This window comes from Phyllostomus discolor, chromosome 2 (genome assembly GCF_004126475.2).
Source record: "Phyllostomus discolor isolate MPI-MPIP mPhyDis1 chromosome 2, mPhyDis1.pri.v3, whole genome shotgun sequence".
Lineage (NCBI taxonomy): Eukaryota > Metazoa > Chordata > Mammalia > Chiroptera > Phyllostomidae > Phyllostomus > Phyllostomus discolor.
In genome coordinates this window covers 1,447,272-1,462,369 of record NC_040904.2, presented here as the reverse complement: position 1 = coordinate 1,462,369, position 15,098 = coordinate 1,447,272, and the positions used below count along the sequence as shown (strand labels likewise).

At 55.9% G+C, this 15,098-nt stretch overlaps 1 protein-coding gene across 1 annotated transcript; it reads left to right on the top strand.

Moving 5' to 3' along the window:
• The first annotated feature begins 6,732 nt into the window (after nucleotides 1–6,732).
• Nucleotides 6,733–14,855, top strand: MIS18A (MIS18 kinetochore protein A). Its single transcript, XM_028503908.2, has 5 exons — nucleotides 6,733–7,107; nucleotides 9,887–9,953; nucleotides 11,235–11,357; nucleotides 13,447–13,543; nucleotides 14,088–14,855. The coding sequence occupies exons 1-5, from the start codon at nucleotides 6,768–6,770 to the stop codon at nucleotides 14,166–14,168; spliced, it is 708 nt and encodes a 235-aa protein (XP_028359709.1). The 5' UTR covers nucleotides 6,733–6,767; the 3' UTR covers nucleotides 14,169–14,855.
• The last annotated feature ends 243 nt before the right edge of the window (nucleotides 14,856–15,098 follow it).

Genomic DNA, 15,098 nt, shown 5'->3' with positions numbered 1-15,098 from the left:
GAATGTCTTCACAGTCTCTCCCTCCTCTCCGTTTCAGATGTGCGGCAGCAAAGCACATTTCTTTTTTAAACCATGCTGTTGTCACTTAGAAATGTATGGGGTTGGCCAAAAAGTTTGTGTGGTGTTATTCTGTAAAACAAAGGACACACTTCCCATTTGCACCAATACATTTATTGGTTTGGATATTTTGAGTATGTCGGCTGTCTCCCGCGTGGCGTAACCTTGATTGTTCTCAGTCAATGTCTCCGTTTGATTGTTGACTTCGCCTGGTCCACCCGACCTCGGAGGTTGGTCCAGTGAGGAATCTCCAGCACGAAACTTCGCAGACCACTTCTGACACAGTCCATCCATCACAGCACCTTCTCCACAGGTCTTCTTTTGTTTGTTTGCTTCAGTTGCATTCTTACCGTCTCTTGAAATAATAGAGCATAACACGCTGAAAATGTTGCGTACTTTCTTCCACCATCAATATTAAAATAGCTACACAAAAATTCACCGATTTTGATAAGTTTTTTAAAAACGCACACTGATATGACAGCTGCCACAATGCACGGAACACCGTTGTTTCGAGTGAAGTTAAAGCCCAGGAGGCCCTACCAGAGCCTCCGTGCGGAAGGAAAGCCAGCAGACACGTTTTGGCCGGCGCGGTGTTGTTCTGGCCGTCTCTCCCCGGCGCCCAGGCACCGTCTCTGTTTCCACAGGCGGGCGATGCCGTCCTTGGGGGCCGCGCTCTGCACCCAGGCCCCAGGGCTGGGTGTGGGTCGTCTGCAGCCTCCGCTGCTGCAGGGGGCGCTGCGATGCCCTGTGCTCCTGCTTTCATCATGTTTGGGGACCGACTCCTGCAGGAGGACTTCTGCGGCTGGAGGACACACATGCAGGTGACTGTGCAGGTGCTGAGAAGGCCTCCAGCGCCTGTCCCCAGGGCGCACGGGGTCTGCTGCCCATCGCAGCAGAGACGTGACCTGCCGTCCCAGACGTCTGGGTTTCGTCCAGTGGGTAGGCGAGACCCGGTTCTCAGCGTGGTTTCGAAGGAAGTGTGATAGAGAACCTTTTTATATCTGAGGTGTCTGCTTTCCTCTTACTGCTTTACTGCGACCGCGCAGCTCACACTCTCTGTGCGGCACATTTTGCATGAGAAAGGGTGTGTCAGAGACACCTTTGCCAAGTTCGGTCGTGTCTGGAAATGCCAGCTGTGCATGGGTCGTGGTTGGATGAGTGTGTGACTGTAGTGTGGAAACTGTTTGCCTTCTGAATTTTGACCTTTGCAGCCCCGTGGGCTGCTGATGAGAAGGCTAGCCCTACCCTGATTCTTGCACCGTTTCTCCTTCTTCGCCGACACTTGGAGACTTTCTCTGAGGGTTAGTTCCGCTACTTTCCGTGCTAAGTCTTGGTGTGAGGCCAGCTCATCCCTTTCCATCTGAAGAGCTGTATCTTTCAGCTCTGGGATATATGGTCTTTATTTGGGTTTTTTTCTCCTTTCTCATTTCCTGTCTGTCGGAACCACTGTTTGAGGTCAGATGTTGAACTTCCGGGACTGATTGCTTATGCCTCTTATCTCCCCCCAGCCCACTTTTTACATCTCTTAGTTACTTTTTTGTTTTCTGTGAATTTGCTTTAACTTCAAAAATTTATTGATTGACTTTTAGAGAGAGAGAGAGAGAAGCATCAATTTGTTGTTCCACTTATTTGTGAATTCATTGGTTGATTCTTGTATGTGCCCCAACCGGGGATCGAACCAGCAACCTTGGCGTATGGGGACGATACTCTAACTGACTGAGCTCCTGGGCCAGGTCTTTGTGAATTTTCCTGAACTATATTTTCTAATCCTTCTACCGTGGATGCTACATTTCTTCAAATTTCCCTGAAGACGTATCACCCGTGTCTCTGGAACTTCAGACCTCACTCCCAGAATTCGAGATTCAGGAGTCACGGCCCTCGCTTTACGGCCAGTCTGTGCTGAGTTTAGAGAGCATCTCCTTGGTTAAGAGAAAGGGTTATAGGTGTTTGGTGTAGGTGTTAAAAACCAGCATACCCTCACCAAGACCCTCCTGTGCTTGTTGTACCCAGGAAAATGGAAGGAACTCGGGGGGCCAGAGGAGTGCGTGGGAAGAGAGAGGGTGACAGGAATTTCACGCTGGAAATGAGCTCTTCCCTTACGTGATATTACGATCTCCGGAGTGCGCCTCCTCGAAAGACCGCACTTTGAGAGACATGAGACACTGTCAGATACGGGGAGTTATATTTCAACGCTCTGGAGCGGCGGTGTGACTGCCCACGCATGCCCAGAGGCCACTGCTCTGGACTCGAACCTGTGCATCACCCGTGTCGGACTCTTGGGAGGGAGCGGCAGGAAGCGGTCCCGGCGGGGTTCGGGGCACAGGCTGCGAGGTGCTCACAGAGCAGGACCGAGCAGCGGGGGCTGGGGGCTGCTCCTCCTCTGTCCCCACATCTCACCTTACTTCTCTCCCACGGCCGGTGTCGGTGGGCGTCACGCCCGGCCACTCCCCCTGGCCGGGGGCAGCTCTGGGCTCCTGATTCAAGAGGAAGGGTGGGCAGAGGACCCTCCCTCCAAGCTTTGCACGGAAGGCTCCAGGGATGGACTTGGCCTGGCCCTGGTTCTGACACCTGCTCCCAGAACCTGGAGAGGCAGCCAGGGAGGGGGTGGGTAAGATTGGTCGGAGCAGGGCAGAGCCTGCCTCTGGTCGGGGGCGTGGGTTAAGGCCTTGGAGATGGGAAGCCCCACCCACAGCGTACTGCTGGGGTGGGGGAGGGGTGAGGAAGGGTGGGGCCCTTTCCCAAGAAGAGGGGAAGGCGGCTGGGCGCAGACCAGCCCAGGTGTGCCCCCGTCTCTGCCGCTAACCGGATCCATGACTCGGAACCACGCCAGCGGGTCTCAGCTTTTCTGTTTGCAGAGTGAACGTGTGCATCTCAGCTGCAATGGATCGTGGGACTTCTGAGAATCACACGTCCTTCTTGTGCTTCCCGGCTTGCCGGAGAACCAACTGACTCTGTTGAAGACCTGAGAGTTGTGATTGCCCGCAGTGCCTGGGAGGGGGACAGACCGTTTAAAGAACGCCCTGTGCTGAGGATTTTTAGACATGTGAGGCCCATTCCTGGAGTCTTTGCTTCGCCCCGGGAGCCCAGATTGCGAGACCCACCCACACGCCTGCCACAGCACACTGGGTGTCCCTCGGGAGGGCTCTGACCGGGCTGGGAGGTCCCCGGGGCTCAAGGCGCGGGCGGCCGTCCTCCTGGTGCCAGCTGGTGGCGGGGAGGCAGCTCCGGGCCGGCTGGCTCCCAGGTGGAGCTCGGCCAGCAAGAGTGGGACCCAATGGTCCCCACGCAGCCACAGGCAGCTCTGTACATGGGGGAGGGTCAGAGGACTGACCCCCAGCGACCTGCCGTCACACCCGTCGTCATTGGTACGGGCAACCGTGAGGAAGTGCGTGAATCCACGCAACCAGAGCCACGAATCGCCACTCTTCCCCAGTCATTAGAGTGCCTTTAAAGAGCCGTGAATTCTCCCAGCAACACTGCCAAGGCCTCCTCCGCTGCCTCTCCGCCTTCCAGTTCCTTCTCTCCCCGCCTCTGGAGAGGGAAGGGGTGTGGCTGGCTCTGTGCACGTTCTCGTCTGCCCTGCTCCCTGCTATTCCCAGGCTAAGATAGGGGACAAGGGGTCAGGACAGAGTTCGCTTGGATTGGTTCTGTTGTGAGCTGGGTTTGCAGGCCACGGCCTGCCGTGGTTAGAACCGACTCTCTCTCCTGGACCCTCGGAAGCTCCCACACTCGCCCCCTCCCTCCCCCACCCAGGTGCACACCCAAACCCCCAAAGCCGCCCCCTGGGCGGGCTGCTGCCCTCAGCCCTGGGTCTCCGCAGCCCCCTCCCCGTTTGGACGTTCACTCCGGAGCACCCTCACCTTCCCAGGTTGGCTTCTGGGGCAGAGCTGAGGATCCTAGGTGACCAACCCACCAGACAAGTTCACGTTTGGTTGACAACCTGCCTGGCTCCCCCTTGCCGTGCCACCAAAACAGCTCAGCAGCCCGCCCCTCCTGGTGGCTGCTGGGTCCTCAGACACCCGGGGACCCACAGGCTCGGTGCTGGCTCCCCCAAGTCCCTGCTCAGCCGGAGTGAGGCCACCCTGCCTGTCTCCAGATCCTTCCTGTCAAGCCATCTCAGTCACTGTTTCCTCCCGTCTTTAAAGCCCGCACCTGCGGGGATGGCCTTGGGCATGGGGGTTAGTTCTCCGACACCGGCCGTCTCAGCGGCGCTGTGGCACGCCACCCTGACCTCCTCTTGCAGCCTCAGCCACAGTCTCACTGGAACTCACTGGAACAGGCCGCGAGCGTGTGTTTTTAATGGCTGGTGGCAACAGCCCAGTTCAGGCTGGCCTCCATGCACAAGGGGGCCTGCTGGCTCAGGCAGCCGAGGAAGTGCGGAGGGCAGGCGCCCTGTGTCTCTGTGCTTCTCCCCATTCTGTCCCGATTCTCCGAGGACCCACCTGGGCGTGTGCCTCCTTGTTCGCATCCAGGGAGCAGAGGGCCACTGGGCCCGAGTCTTGAGGTTCACTCTGATTGGACAGCGGAGGCGCAGCTGTCGTCCCCCCAGCCAATCCCTGCAGCCGGGGAAGGAGCTCCACGTGCTCTTGGCCCAGGGCTGGGGTGAAGGCCACCCCACATCGGTGACTGTGGAAGAGAAGGGGGCTGTCCTGACTGGGTCACACCCCGGGGACCCATCCCGAGAGCTGGTGGTGATGGTGGCGGCGGTGCTGGGGGTTACACTCAGCCTTGCCCTCCGGATGGGTGTCCAGGAGGCGGCTGCAACCACGCAGCCCGACGCCATCTTACTCGAGCGGCTCACTTTGTCCCCACGTGAAATATGACGTTATGGGCATCCGAGCATTTTGTACTCATAATACTTGGGACTGTGGGGACATTCATTTTGCACTGAGGCTAATTTCTCCATTAGGCAAGGCGCCTCGAGTCCATCATATATTTTTAGGACCCCATGAAAATATTTTATTTTCCAATCAGAAGGAAAAAAACTTTTAGATCAAAGAAAATATTTTTTAAAGATTTTAATTATTTATTTTTACAGAGAGAAGGAAGGGAGAAAGAGAGGGAGAGAAACATCAATGTGTGGTTGCCTCTCGCATGTCCGCATACTGGGGTCCTCACCTGCAACCCTGCCATGTGCACTCACTGGGAATCGAACCTGCGACCCTTTGGTTTTCAGGCCCATGCTCAACCCACCAAGCCACACCAGCCAGGGCAGAAAATGTTTTTGCTATATAACATTTATATATTAGTCTATAACAATACGGTTGTAAAATATAATTTGTGTTACTATTACTATTTATGGGGGAATGGGCCCCCCAAGGTCCAGTGCACAGGTGAGACAGTGATCGGGTGCCTGCTTTGCATTTTTTTCTTTCCTGGGACACCCCAACCTGGAATCTAAGTGGTGCCAGTAGCAACCCAAAGTCCGAGGCAAGGAGGTCATCCTTTGAATCCCAAGATCACTACCCACTTGCTTAAAGACGTCGTTGGTGGGTTTTATGAACCTTGACCCCGAGACATTGCCTGGGCGGCGGCAGCGAGGGAGCTCGGCCCGGCCTCCACCACAGCAGCAGGCGCAGGGAAGGCAGAGCTGCGGGTGAAAGAGGCACCTAACCCATTCGAAGCCCGCTCCTCGGGTCGGAGGCTGCCGGACGCGGGCCCTGTGCGCTAGAGATGAAGTGGTGTCACGCACATCGCACCACTGGACCTCCGGAACGACCCACTCAACCTACGAAGGAGCGGGTTCTGGGCGGGCGAGGGGGCGTTGCTGGTTTCCCGCGCGGGTCCTGCCTCGCCGGAGGGCAGCTCGACCCCAGGCTGCTGACCCCGAAGCTTTTGCTTTTTGCCAGATGCCAACGGCGCTGAAACTTGCCGGAAACTTTATGTGAAGAGTCTATCTGATCAAAGAGGGCAGTGAGGTGGGACGCGCCCCGAGGGTCGCAGGAGCAGGTCCCGGGCCTCGGGGTGCCTTTCTCTCCAGGGAGGCGGCCAGGTGGTCCGCGACGCCGCCGGCCTGTCCCCACCAGGCTCTCCCACCGCCGGATCACCAGGCCAGCGCACACGCGCGCGGCTCCGACTGCTCCCTCCAGGGGTCAGCGTCCCCAGGACCGTGGGCCGGGCGGCTCCTGAGCACCCGGCTCTCTGTCCCTCGCGTGGACCCGGGCACGGCGTCCACGCTGGCATTCGCCTGGCGCTGGCAAGCAAGGCCGAATCCGGGGCTACCGGCCCCCTGAACCGCACCCGGGGCGGTGGGCCCAGCGGCCTGGGCTGTAACCAGCTCGCAGGTGACTCGGGCACCTCGCGCAGGGGCCAGCCACGGGAGGCAGGTGCTCCCCGCCGGGTGCTGCGTGGGCGGCGCATTCGCTTGGGAACGGCCGTGGCGGCCTCGCTGAGGGGTTCGGGCGCGTAACTTCGTGGAAGACACCGCCCCTCTGTGTCGGCGGCTGCACTCCCCAGCGACGCGCGCCCACCCCACCTCCAGCAGCCTCCGTTTGGGAGGGCTGAGAGCCTCACGCACGCGCAGTAACCACCCGGCCTGGCACCGCCCGGCAGCGCGCGCGCGCACCAGCGAGCGGCTCCCGGTCCCGCCTCCGTCAGGCCCCGCCCCTAGAGCGCGTTCCCTGCGGGGCTCCGCGGGCTCCCGCCCCGCCTTGCGCGTGCGCAGAGGCGGTATTTTTCCCGTGGTGCTCCGCGGCCGCCCGTTCGTAGGAATGGCGGGTGTTGTGTCGGAGGAGAGTTGCAAAGGATGCTCCTCCGCCAGCTGCGCGTGTGGCGAGAAGGGCACGTGGAGCAACCCCTCACTGTCGAGCCGGCAGCTCTCGGAAGGCTCGAGCCGCCACCAGCTGCTGCGGCAGTGGACGAGCACGTGGGACTCCCTAAGCGAGGCCGCGTCGGTGGCGGAGGGGACGCGGCAGCGCGAGGGGCCTGCGGTGCCCTCCGAGGAGGAGGACCAGCCGCTGGTGTTCCTGTGCGCCGGGTGCCGGCGGCCGCTGGGCGACTCCCTGAACTGGGTGACCGGCCAGGAGGACAACAACTGCATCCTGCTGCGCTGTCAGTACCCGGGCTGGGTGCAGGGCCGCCCTCCCCAGATGCGCCGCACCCGGGCGCCCGGGGGCAGGCAGGGGGCGCGCGGGACGGGCGCTTAGGCGCGACCCAGACTCTCTACGAGCAGAAAATAAAAGAGGGTGATGGGCTCCGGGGAGAGATGGGGCTGACGAGTGACAAGTCCTCGTCTGGGGTCCCCCAGCCGTTCATCAGCAGCGGTCGAACCAGCACTGTTGTGAGCATCAGGCAGTAAAAACAGACCGAGTTGTAATCATGTGGGGTGCAGCCACGCTGTAGCGCGCCCCACAGACGTCAGCGGGCTGTGACTTTGGTAAACAATGTCTCACATGGTTTATTTAGCAAGTTCAGCCCTTCCCTACCTGCTTCCTGCAGGGGGAAGTCAGGATTGATTTGCTGCCTCTTAGCACTCGTATCAGCAAACGCCTTTACCGTCTGGCGTGTCACCTCCATAGAGTTGACAACACGATGTTACCGACAGTTTTAAAAAGAACTTGCAATGAAAGCACCAACAATCCCAGGAAAACTGGAGAGGTAGGGGGTTTGGTAGAAGAGTTAAGAAGGCCGGAGTTGTAGCTTTTAATCCAGGGGCCGCCGGTTACCTGTGTGTTTCCGCATCCCCTCTTGTGCTCGCACAGTATTCACACTCATTTAGGGGAGTGGTTCACGTGTGTTTTTTCTGAGTCAGTGTAAAAATGGCTATTCTTTTTGGGCTTGTGGGTTTCAAGTTGAAGTGTGTGCTCCGTTTAATTGTATAACTATTTTGATGGCAGAAATTCACCCACAGTTCATTGCCGTCCGGGGACTGGTTTCCTTCCTGGGGTGACATGATGGGAGACAAGGAGGGCGCCAGTGTCCACGGTTACCTGAACTCTCGCCCCTGCTGCTTCCCATAAGGACACGTCACTTCATTAACAGTGGTCACTGAGCCAGCACGTTTAAACACGTCAACCTTTAAAAAACACACCTGCGGTTGTATTATTTATACATTAAGCATCCTTTTTTCTCATTCCACACGTGTTCTGAGTGTTTCTGCCTGTTAGTGTGTATAGACGGACTTCCTGATTGGAGCAGATGTGGCGCCTTGCTTGCAGGTGGCGGCACAGTCCTGAGCTGGCCCCTCTCCTGCTTGGGTCCAAAGCCTGATGCCTCTCTGCCTTCGTTTTCTCCTCTGTAAAGGGAGGGTTTTACAAATTTAATGCCCTGCACCAATGAAAGATAAAAAATGAACTCTTGGATTAATTTGCATTCCCTCCTGCCCCAATTTGAGTTAGTTGAATTAGTTCTACTTTGTCGAGGTTCATAACATTTACGTACTATTCTGTAGCCATAGCCATTAATTTAGCTTTAATGTAATGTTTATATGAACTCTTATCTCAAGCCCAGAACTCTTATTAACATAAGGTTTAGCCCTGGCTGGTGTGGCTCAGTGGATGGAATGCTGGCCTGTGAACCAAAGGGTCGCTGGTGGTTCAATTCCTAGTCAGGGCACATGCCTGGGTTGTGGGCTGGGTCCCCAGTAGGGGGCGTGCGAGAGGTAACCACACATTGATGTTTCCCTCTCTCCTTTCACCTCTCTAAAAATAAATAAATAAAAATTTTAAAAAATGTAAGAAGGCTCATTAGTAGCTTTAAAAAAATAAACCTCAGTTCATTTGATAAATCATCATCAGTTGTCTCCCCTTCCTCAAGAAAACTTCGAGTGTGAGTGCTTGGAAATGTCTTTCTGTTGTCTTTGGACACGAGGGCAGCTTGGCTGCGTGTCCAGGTCTGGGCCCATGCCCTGTGCTCTGGGCAGGACCCTGGCACCCAGGCCGTGTGTGGAATAAAGGTGAGGCTTGAGGAGGCAGGCAGGGGCCCCCAAACCCGGGGCCTGGTGGGCTGCAGGGAATCAGAATCTGTTCGAGTGGGTGAGGTGTGTAGGCAGGGGCTGGCTGTGACCCAGATTTGCTTTGGAAGAAGCATGGAGCCCAGTCAGGAGCTTGCGCAGTGGTCTGGGCAAGAGGAGGCGGAGGCGTGGGGGCTGGTGGGAGAGCCGTGAGGTGGGATTGACGGGCTTCTCAGCCCGGTGGGTGGTGGGGAGCAGAGCAAGACCCCGGTTTCTGATTCGAGCAACAGGATGGAGGGAGGTGGAACTTAGACTGTAGGGGAGGTGAAGCCAAGGGCCTGTTTGGGCCGTTGTAGGTCAGTGTGCCGTTGTCTCCCCTCCCCTCCCCCCGCCACCTTCTGTCCGCCGGCCCTGGACCCGGACCCTCTAGCCGTGTCTCTTGCTTCTTCTGGGGTTCAGCTGGGACCCCTGTCCGAGTCACAGCCTCAGAGATTTTTGGCTGCTCCTTGAGGACCCTCAGTTACTTTTAGAGAAGTCCGCTCTGCCTTCCACACCCGCAGACGTGGGCATCGGCCTGCAGTGTCTTCTTGGCTCTGGGCCCAGTTTTACTGCGTCCGGCAGGTGCTCACGGCCGTTGTTGGGTTGCGGCTCCGATTGTTCCAGGTTTCTCTGTCGGTCGAATTTTTCCCTCTAACTTCGCTCATTTTGTTAATTTCAGTGGCTTTCTGGGGAGGCACGTAAATCACTCTTATCCCGCCGCCCTTGTGCAGAGAACCCCTGCACACTTAGATTTAAACCGCCACGCATGTATGTGTGTGACTTTGGGCCCTTTTTCTGGCTCTCCTAGTCCTAAAATAAAAGTTGAATTACAAGTTCTCTAAATGTCTGTGTGTGCATTATAACCAACCACATCAATGAATTGTTGTTCTTCTTTTCTAGGTGTTTCCAGTAATGTGTCTGTGGACAAGGAACAGATACTATCCAAGCGTGAAAATGAAAATGGTTGGTGAGTGAGGCTGTATCTGTGTAGATATGTGTGCTACGGAGATGGTTTAGTTTTCAAATAGAAGTCTTTAACAAGATTATTACCAGTAAGAGTACTTGGGAGAAACCTTTTTCCATGGTAATCAGTAGAAAGTTAGTCATTGTTAATTTATCATTTCTTGGGTGATGGTGGTCTCTTGTAGATACTGAGGTGGAGAAGTTTTTGTTTTTTTTAAATGCTCTCTTAGAGTCCATTTTTTAAAAAAAGATTGTCTTTATTTATCTTAAAGGGAGGGAGAAAGAGAGGGAGAGAAACATCAGTGTGTGGTTGCCTCTTGCGCGCCCCCAGTTGGGAACCTGGCCCACAACCCAGGCGTGTGCTCTGACCAGGAATCGAACTGGTGACCTCTCATTTTGCAGGCCGGAGCTCAGTCCACTGAGCCATTCCAGCCAGGGTGAGGTAGGAGAGTTTCTAAGCTACTGAAGGCACATTGTGACCCTTCCTCTCTGGGTTGCTGGGCTTAGTGATGAAGAAGATCGGAGATAGTAAAAGAAAATATCGGTGTCTTGAAATCTCAGAGCCACAGGGCTCCTTAGAGCAGGGCTGCCCGTCCCCCCTTCCCGTCCCGGCCCCCGCGGAAGATGCTGATGTCACTCGGACACCCGCACGCGTACCCGGCCTTTGAGGCGGACAGAGAAGGCCGTGTGGCCACAAGTGACAGCCCGGGGCCGGCCACTCCCCTGCGGCACACTGCCCGTCCCCCTGCTGTGAGCGCGCCCTCGGCGGAGGGACCGAGCGGCTCTGCCTCCGCGTGCGGTTGCCCAGGGCACACTTTAAAATGTGGCTCTTCTCTCTGGCGATGCTAGGCCGTCGAGTTAAACTAACGTCTGTTTCAATTCAGAGTTTCTCCATTTAGGGAGAACGGAATTCCTAATACAAGGTAGTATGGGGGTGTAGCATGCAGAACCTTTTTGTCTTGTTTCCAAATTTTAGATACATTTTTAAATTACTAGGCTGAAACATTTACTTCTCCCCGAGCACCCCCTTAGTATGCTCTGCTGTCACCCCCATACGTGCCGCTTGTCACTCGGCGCTTAAAGCAGTGTGGCCTGGAAGTGACTGCCTGCATCCCTCGTGTACACATCTTCCTGTCGTTCTTTCCCTGCTTTGTGCATGGGGCCTAGCCGGGTCAGCATGGCACAGCTGAGCCACCCGGGTGTGTGATGCCTGTGGAGTGTGACGGCGGGACGTGGGCAGGGACGGGCCGCCCCGCTTGCTGACCGGCGGCGCTTCTCCCCGCAGCACCCTGCAGGCGCTGCGCTGTGCGGGCTGCGAGCAGCACCTCGGCTACGCCTACCGGTGCACGCCCGGCCACCTCGACTACAAGAGGGACCTGTTCTGCCTCGACGTGGGCGCCGTCGAGAGGTAACCGGGCGGCGGACACCTCGCCTGAGCGCCCCGGGTGGGCATTGGGGCGGTTGGCATGGAGACACCAGAACTCATCAGCCCTTGGGCTAATTTATATTTTCAAGTAATAACTTCTGATAATACGGCCAGTGATTCTTTTTGCTTTGTTTTGTTTTGACCTGATTTATTTGGTATCGGAAAAGTCAGACATTCAAAATTTTAAGGAGAAAACATGTGAGAACATTTTTCAGAGTAAAAATAATGTTGAATAGTTCTTAAAAATAAAATTTAATTTAATGGGAGTTTTTTAAAAAGCATTGGTGGATTAATATATTCGGTTTTACTTTTCCACTCAGTTTTGAGCCTCCTAGAATATCCTAAAGAAATAGGGATGTCAAAGCAGGAATTTCCAGTTGGTGTTCTGGAAAAGTAGAAATACAAAGGCCAACTATTTCTGTTTCCTTGAGTCTAGTCGGGAATCGTCTTCGAGCTGTAATAGCATAGTCAATAGAATATATTTTTTAAAAAGAATCGCCTTCTGCCCCTTGGAGAGGGGCGAGGACACGCCTCCACTCTCTCAGGTTCCCGGGCAGTGCCAGGAAGCGCGGCGAATTAGGGTCTGACAACAATTTCAGATGCCTTATTGGCTTTCCAGTTCATCAGCCTTTCTTACAGGAAACACGAAATTAAGTAAATTAATTGGCCCCTGCTGTGTTTTCACGTACCCTGGAACGGGCGAGACCCTGAACCCTCTGAAGACCCCGACAGACCCCGTGAATCGGGGCGGGGCCGGCAGGAAGGGTGGGGCCGCACCTTGGTCACTGGAGGCGGTTTGTCCCTGCTGTTGAATCTCTGACATTTTCTCTTAAAAAATTTAAAACCCTATTTTTATTATAATTTCTAATTACTCTGTAATAAGTGCAGTTACGCCAGCTTCTTTGAAACTGGAAAGGTTCCAATCAGAATTTTCAGATCTGCAAACTGTGTACAGCTCCAGCACCAAAGAGCAGGCCCAGGGCCGCCCCTGGGTGTGGAGCGCCGGGTCCGCCTGCGGAGAGCAGACCCGCTCCGGCTCCCCCACGGGAGCGGGCCGGCTGGGCCAGGCCGGGCCAGGCACTCCGGCGGCCTCCGTGAGCCGGACAGGTGCGTGAGGACGGCGTGAGGAGCAGCGGCCGGGAAGGGTGTGGGGCCTCCTCCGCCCAGGAGGGGTGCAGAACTGCGCAGGGGCCTCTGCCCCCGGGGGTCACAGTGTGGAAGCTCTCTTTTCCCGAGCGGTGGCGTTTAGGGTCAAGTTACCTCTTGGGGCGGAGTTTTAATGCCGAGGAACCTGGTTTGTTTCAGAAGCAGACCCACTCTGTAATGGTCATTCACCATTTTATAAACTACTCAGTGCCATTTAATTTTTCCACCGTACCTTATTTTTCATTTCTATGTCATGTTTTAGACGTGTAGTCAGCAGGGTTCCCAAGACACGACTGTTCCTATTTCATAACAGAAGTGAGCTGGCGGAGTCGCTACAAGTGACACCAGTGCAGCTCATCAGGCGGCAGGGCCCCTTTGGCCTCTGAGCAGAGCTCAGCCCCTCCCGGGGTGCGGCCGGCTGGGCTGCGGGGCTGCCTGCCTCCCTCCTTCGCCAGGCCGGCCTCCCGTCCCCCGGGTGGTCTGCCCGCGGCGCCTCGTGCTGCCGCAGAGCGCGCGGTTTGGAGGCGGACGGCGGAAGCGCCCAGATTGGGGCCGGCAGGAGCTGGCCCCACACATTATCGTTTCCTAAGCGTCAGGTCTGAAAGCACGCGTGCCCGAAATGCTGTCCAAAGAAACTTCAGAGTGGAAGCGTGGGCGGTGAGGGCCACCATCTGGCCACCCAGCGTGTCCCCGGGAGCGGATGGCACAGGATAGCGGGAGACGTGCGGGCCTGGGGCAGGGCTCGCGGGTGCGGAGCCTGGTTGTGCGCAGCGCAGCCTTCTGCGCAGGCGCGGTTACCAACGTTAGCCCTGTCGCGTGTTTACTTGGTTCTGACTCGGGGAGTGATACACTTAGAAGTTTAATATTGCCAATGGACGCGAGTTCAGTATTTGCTCACCGTTTGTATTTTGACTCTGCCACACAGCTATGTTCTAGGGTCCTCGGTCAAGCAGATCGTGTCCGAAGATAAAGAGGTTTTCAACCTCGAAAGCAGAACCGCCATAGAAAACTCCCTGAAGCAGGTAACTGGCTGCGCTCTGCGCGCGGGCGCCCCTCCCCGCGCGTCCCCGGGCCGAGCGCCTCCACCCGCGCGGTGCTTGTTTATCCGTTCACGGGTTCGCACTGGTGGTGTGTGGGGACAAACTGCAAATTAAGCTAAAGCTCTATCAAAAAAATAAATAAAATAAGGCAGCCATTTCATGCCAAAGTCCAAGTACTGTGTATTCTAAAACTAAACTGGCCGAAACGCATCTTTGCGTCACGCCAGCATCCCACTGACTCAGCTCTCAGGGAGCGAGCAGCCTGCCCCCGGCGGTCCGCGTCTGCTCGGGCAGCGCAGCGACCCGTGGACGAGAGGGCCGCCAATGCGGGGCTGGCAGCCGCTGGTGACGGACTCGGGCCTTGTTTGCGGGAAACTCGGCCTCACCCACCCCAGCGAACGCGCCCTGAGCGTCGGTGCGGGGCGTGCGGTATTCAGAAGTTGCGTAGTGACGTGTATCTTCACCACTCCGCCACATGTGGTTTAATCACGAGCGTGTCTGTTTTCCGATGCCCCCGGTGCACCAGATGGAAGACGTCCTGAAGGCCCTGCAGACGAAGCTGTGGGACCTGGAGGCCCGGCTGGCCTTTCCCGGCGCCGACAGCTGAGGCCCGCGCAGGGCCCGCCCAGACCTCCCTGCCGAGGGCCGGTGGACGTGCGTGCAGCAGCAGTTCCTGTTACGGGTCCACTTCCCGTAGAGCCGGGGGCTCCGGCTGGCTGTGCACCTTGTCGTTTCTTGTATTGGTCAATGAGCATAATCGTACAAATCGAAATTTTAAACCCGTTTTGTGATACTTGCTGGAAATAGGATTTAGGAGTTTTTTTTCTGATAAGAAACTGCCATGATTTCTGAACTGTTTTCTCCTTTGTATCCAATTCATTATTCTTCATTTTGTGCTTTCTTTAAAACTTTCTTTTGTCTTTAATATTTGAGTAATACATAATATCATGTAGCAGGGAAAACCGTAGCAGTTTTCCTGCCGCTGTGCGACCGGATCTCCTCTAGAAACAAACGGCACAGCTCTCTGGAGACACCGGCCAGCTGAACTGTCCGTCTGGATTGCTTGGACACTTGCACGCGAACAGAACACCATGACCTCTAATGAGCAAACCCCGCTCGTCCCTGTCCGTTCACTGCTGTCTGCCTCTGAAACCTGCAAGGGTACTTGCCAGAGAAAAGCGGTCACCTCTGAGGGCGGAGTTCGGGGAGTTTTCAGTTTCCCAGTTTCCTATGATGTAAGATTTACTGTAAGCACACATTATTTTTATAATCAGGAAGAGAATAAAGATTAAAATGGTGTTTTCCAATTGTTTTTTTATGAAACTGTGAGGATGTGCCATGAAATCCACACCTTTTAGTGGCTTAACAACTGAGTTTCTCGTCAAGAGATGAGACGTGAAAGAGCGCCCAGGCCACGGCCTCCAGTGCCAGGGCGTGCGGGGGCTGGGAGCCGGGGTCACCCCTCAGGTCCCTTCAGGAAACTGTCGGTGGCTTCAGATTGGCCACAGTTGGGAGGATTCACACCAGAGAGGTCAGC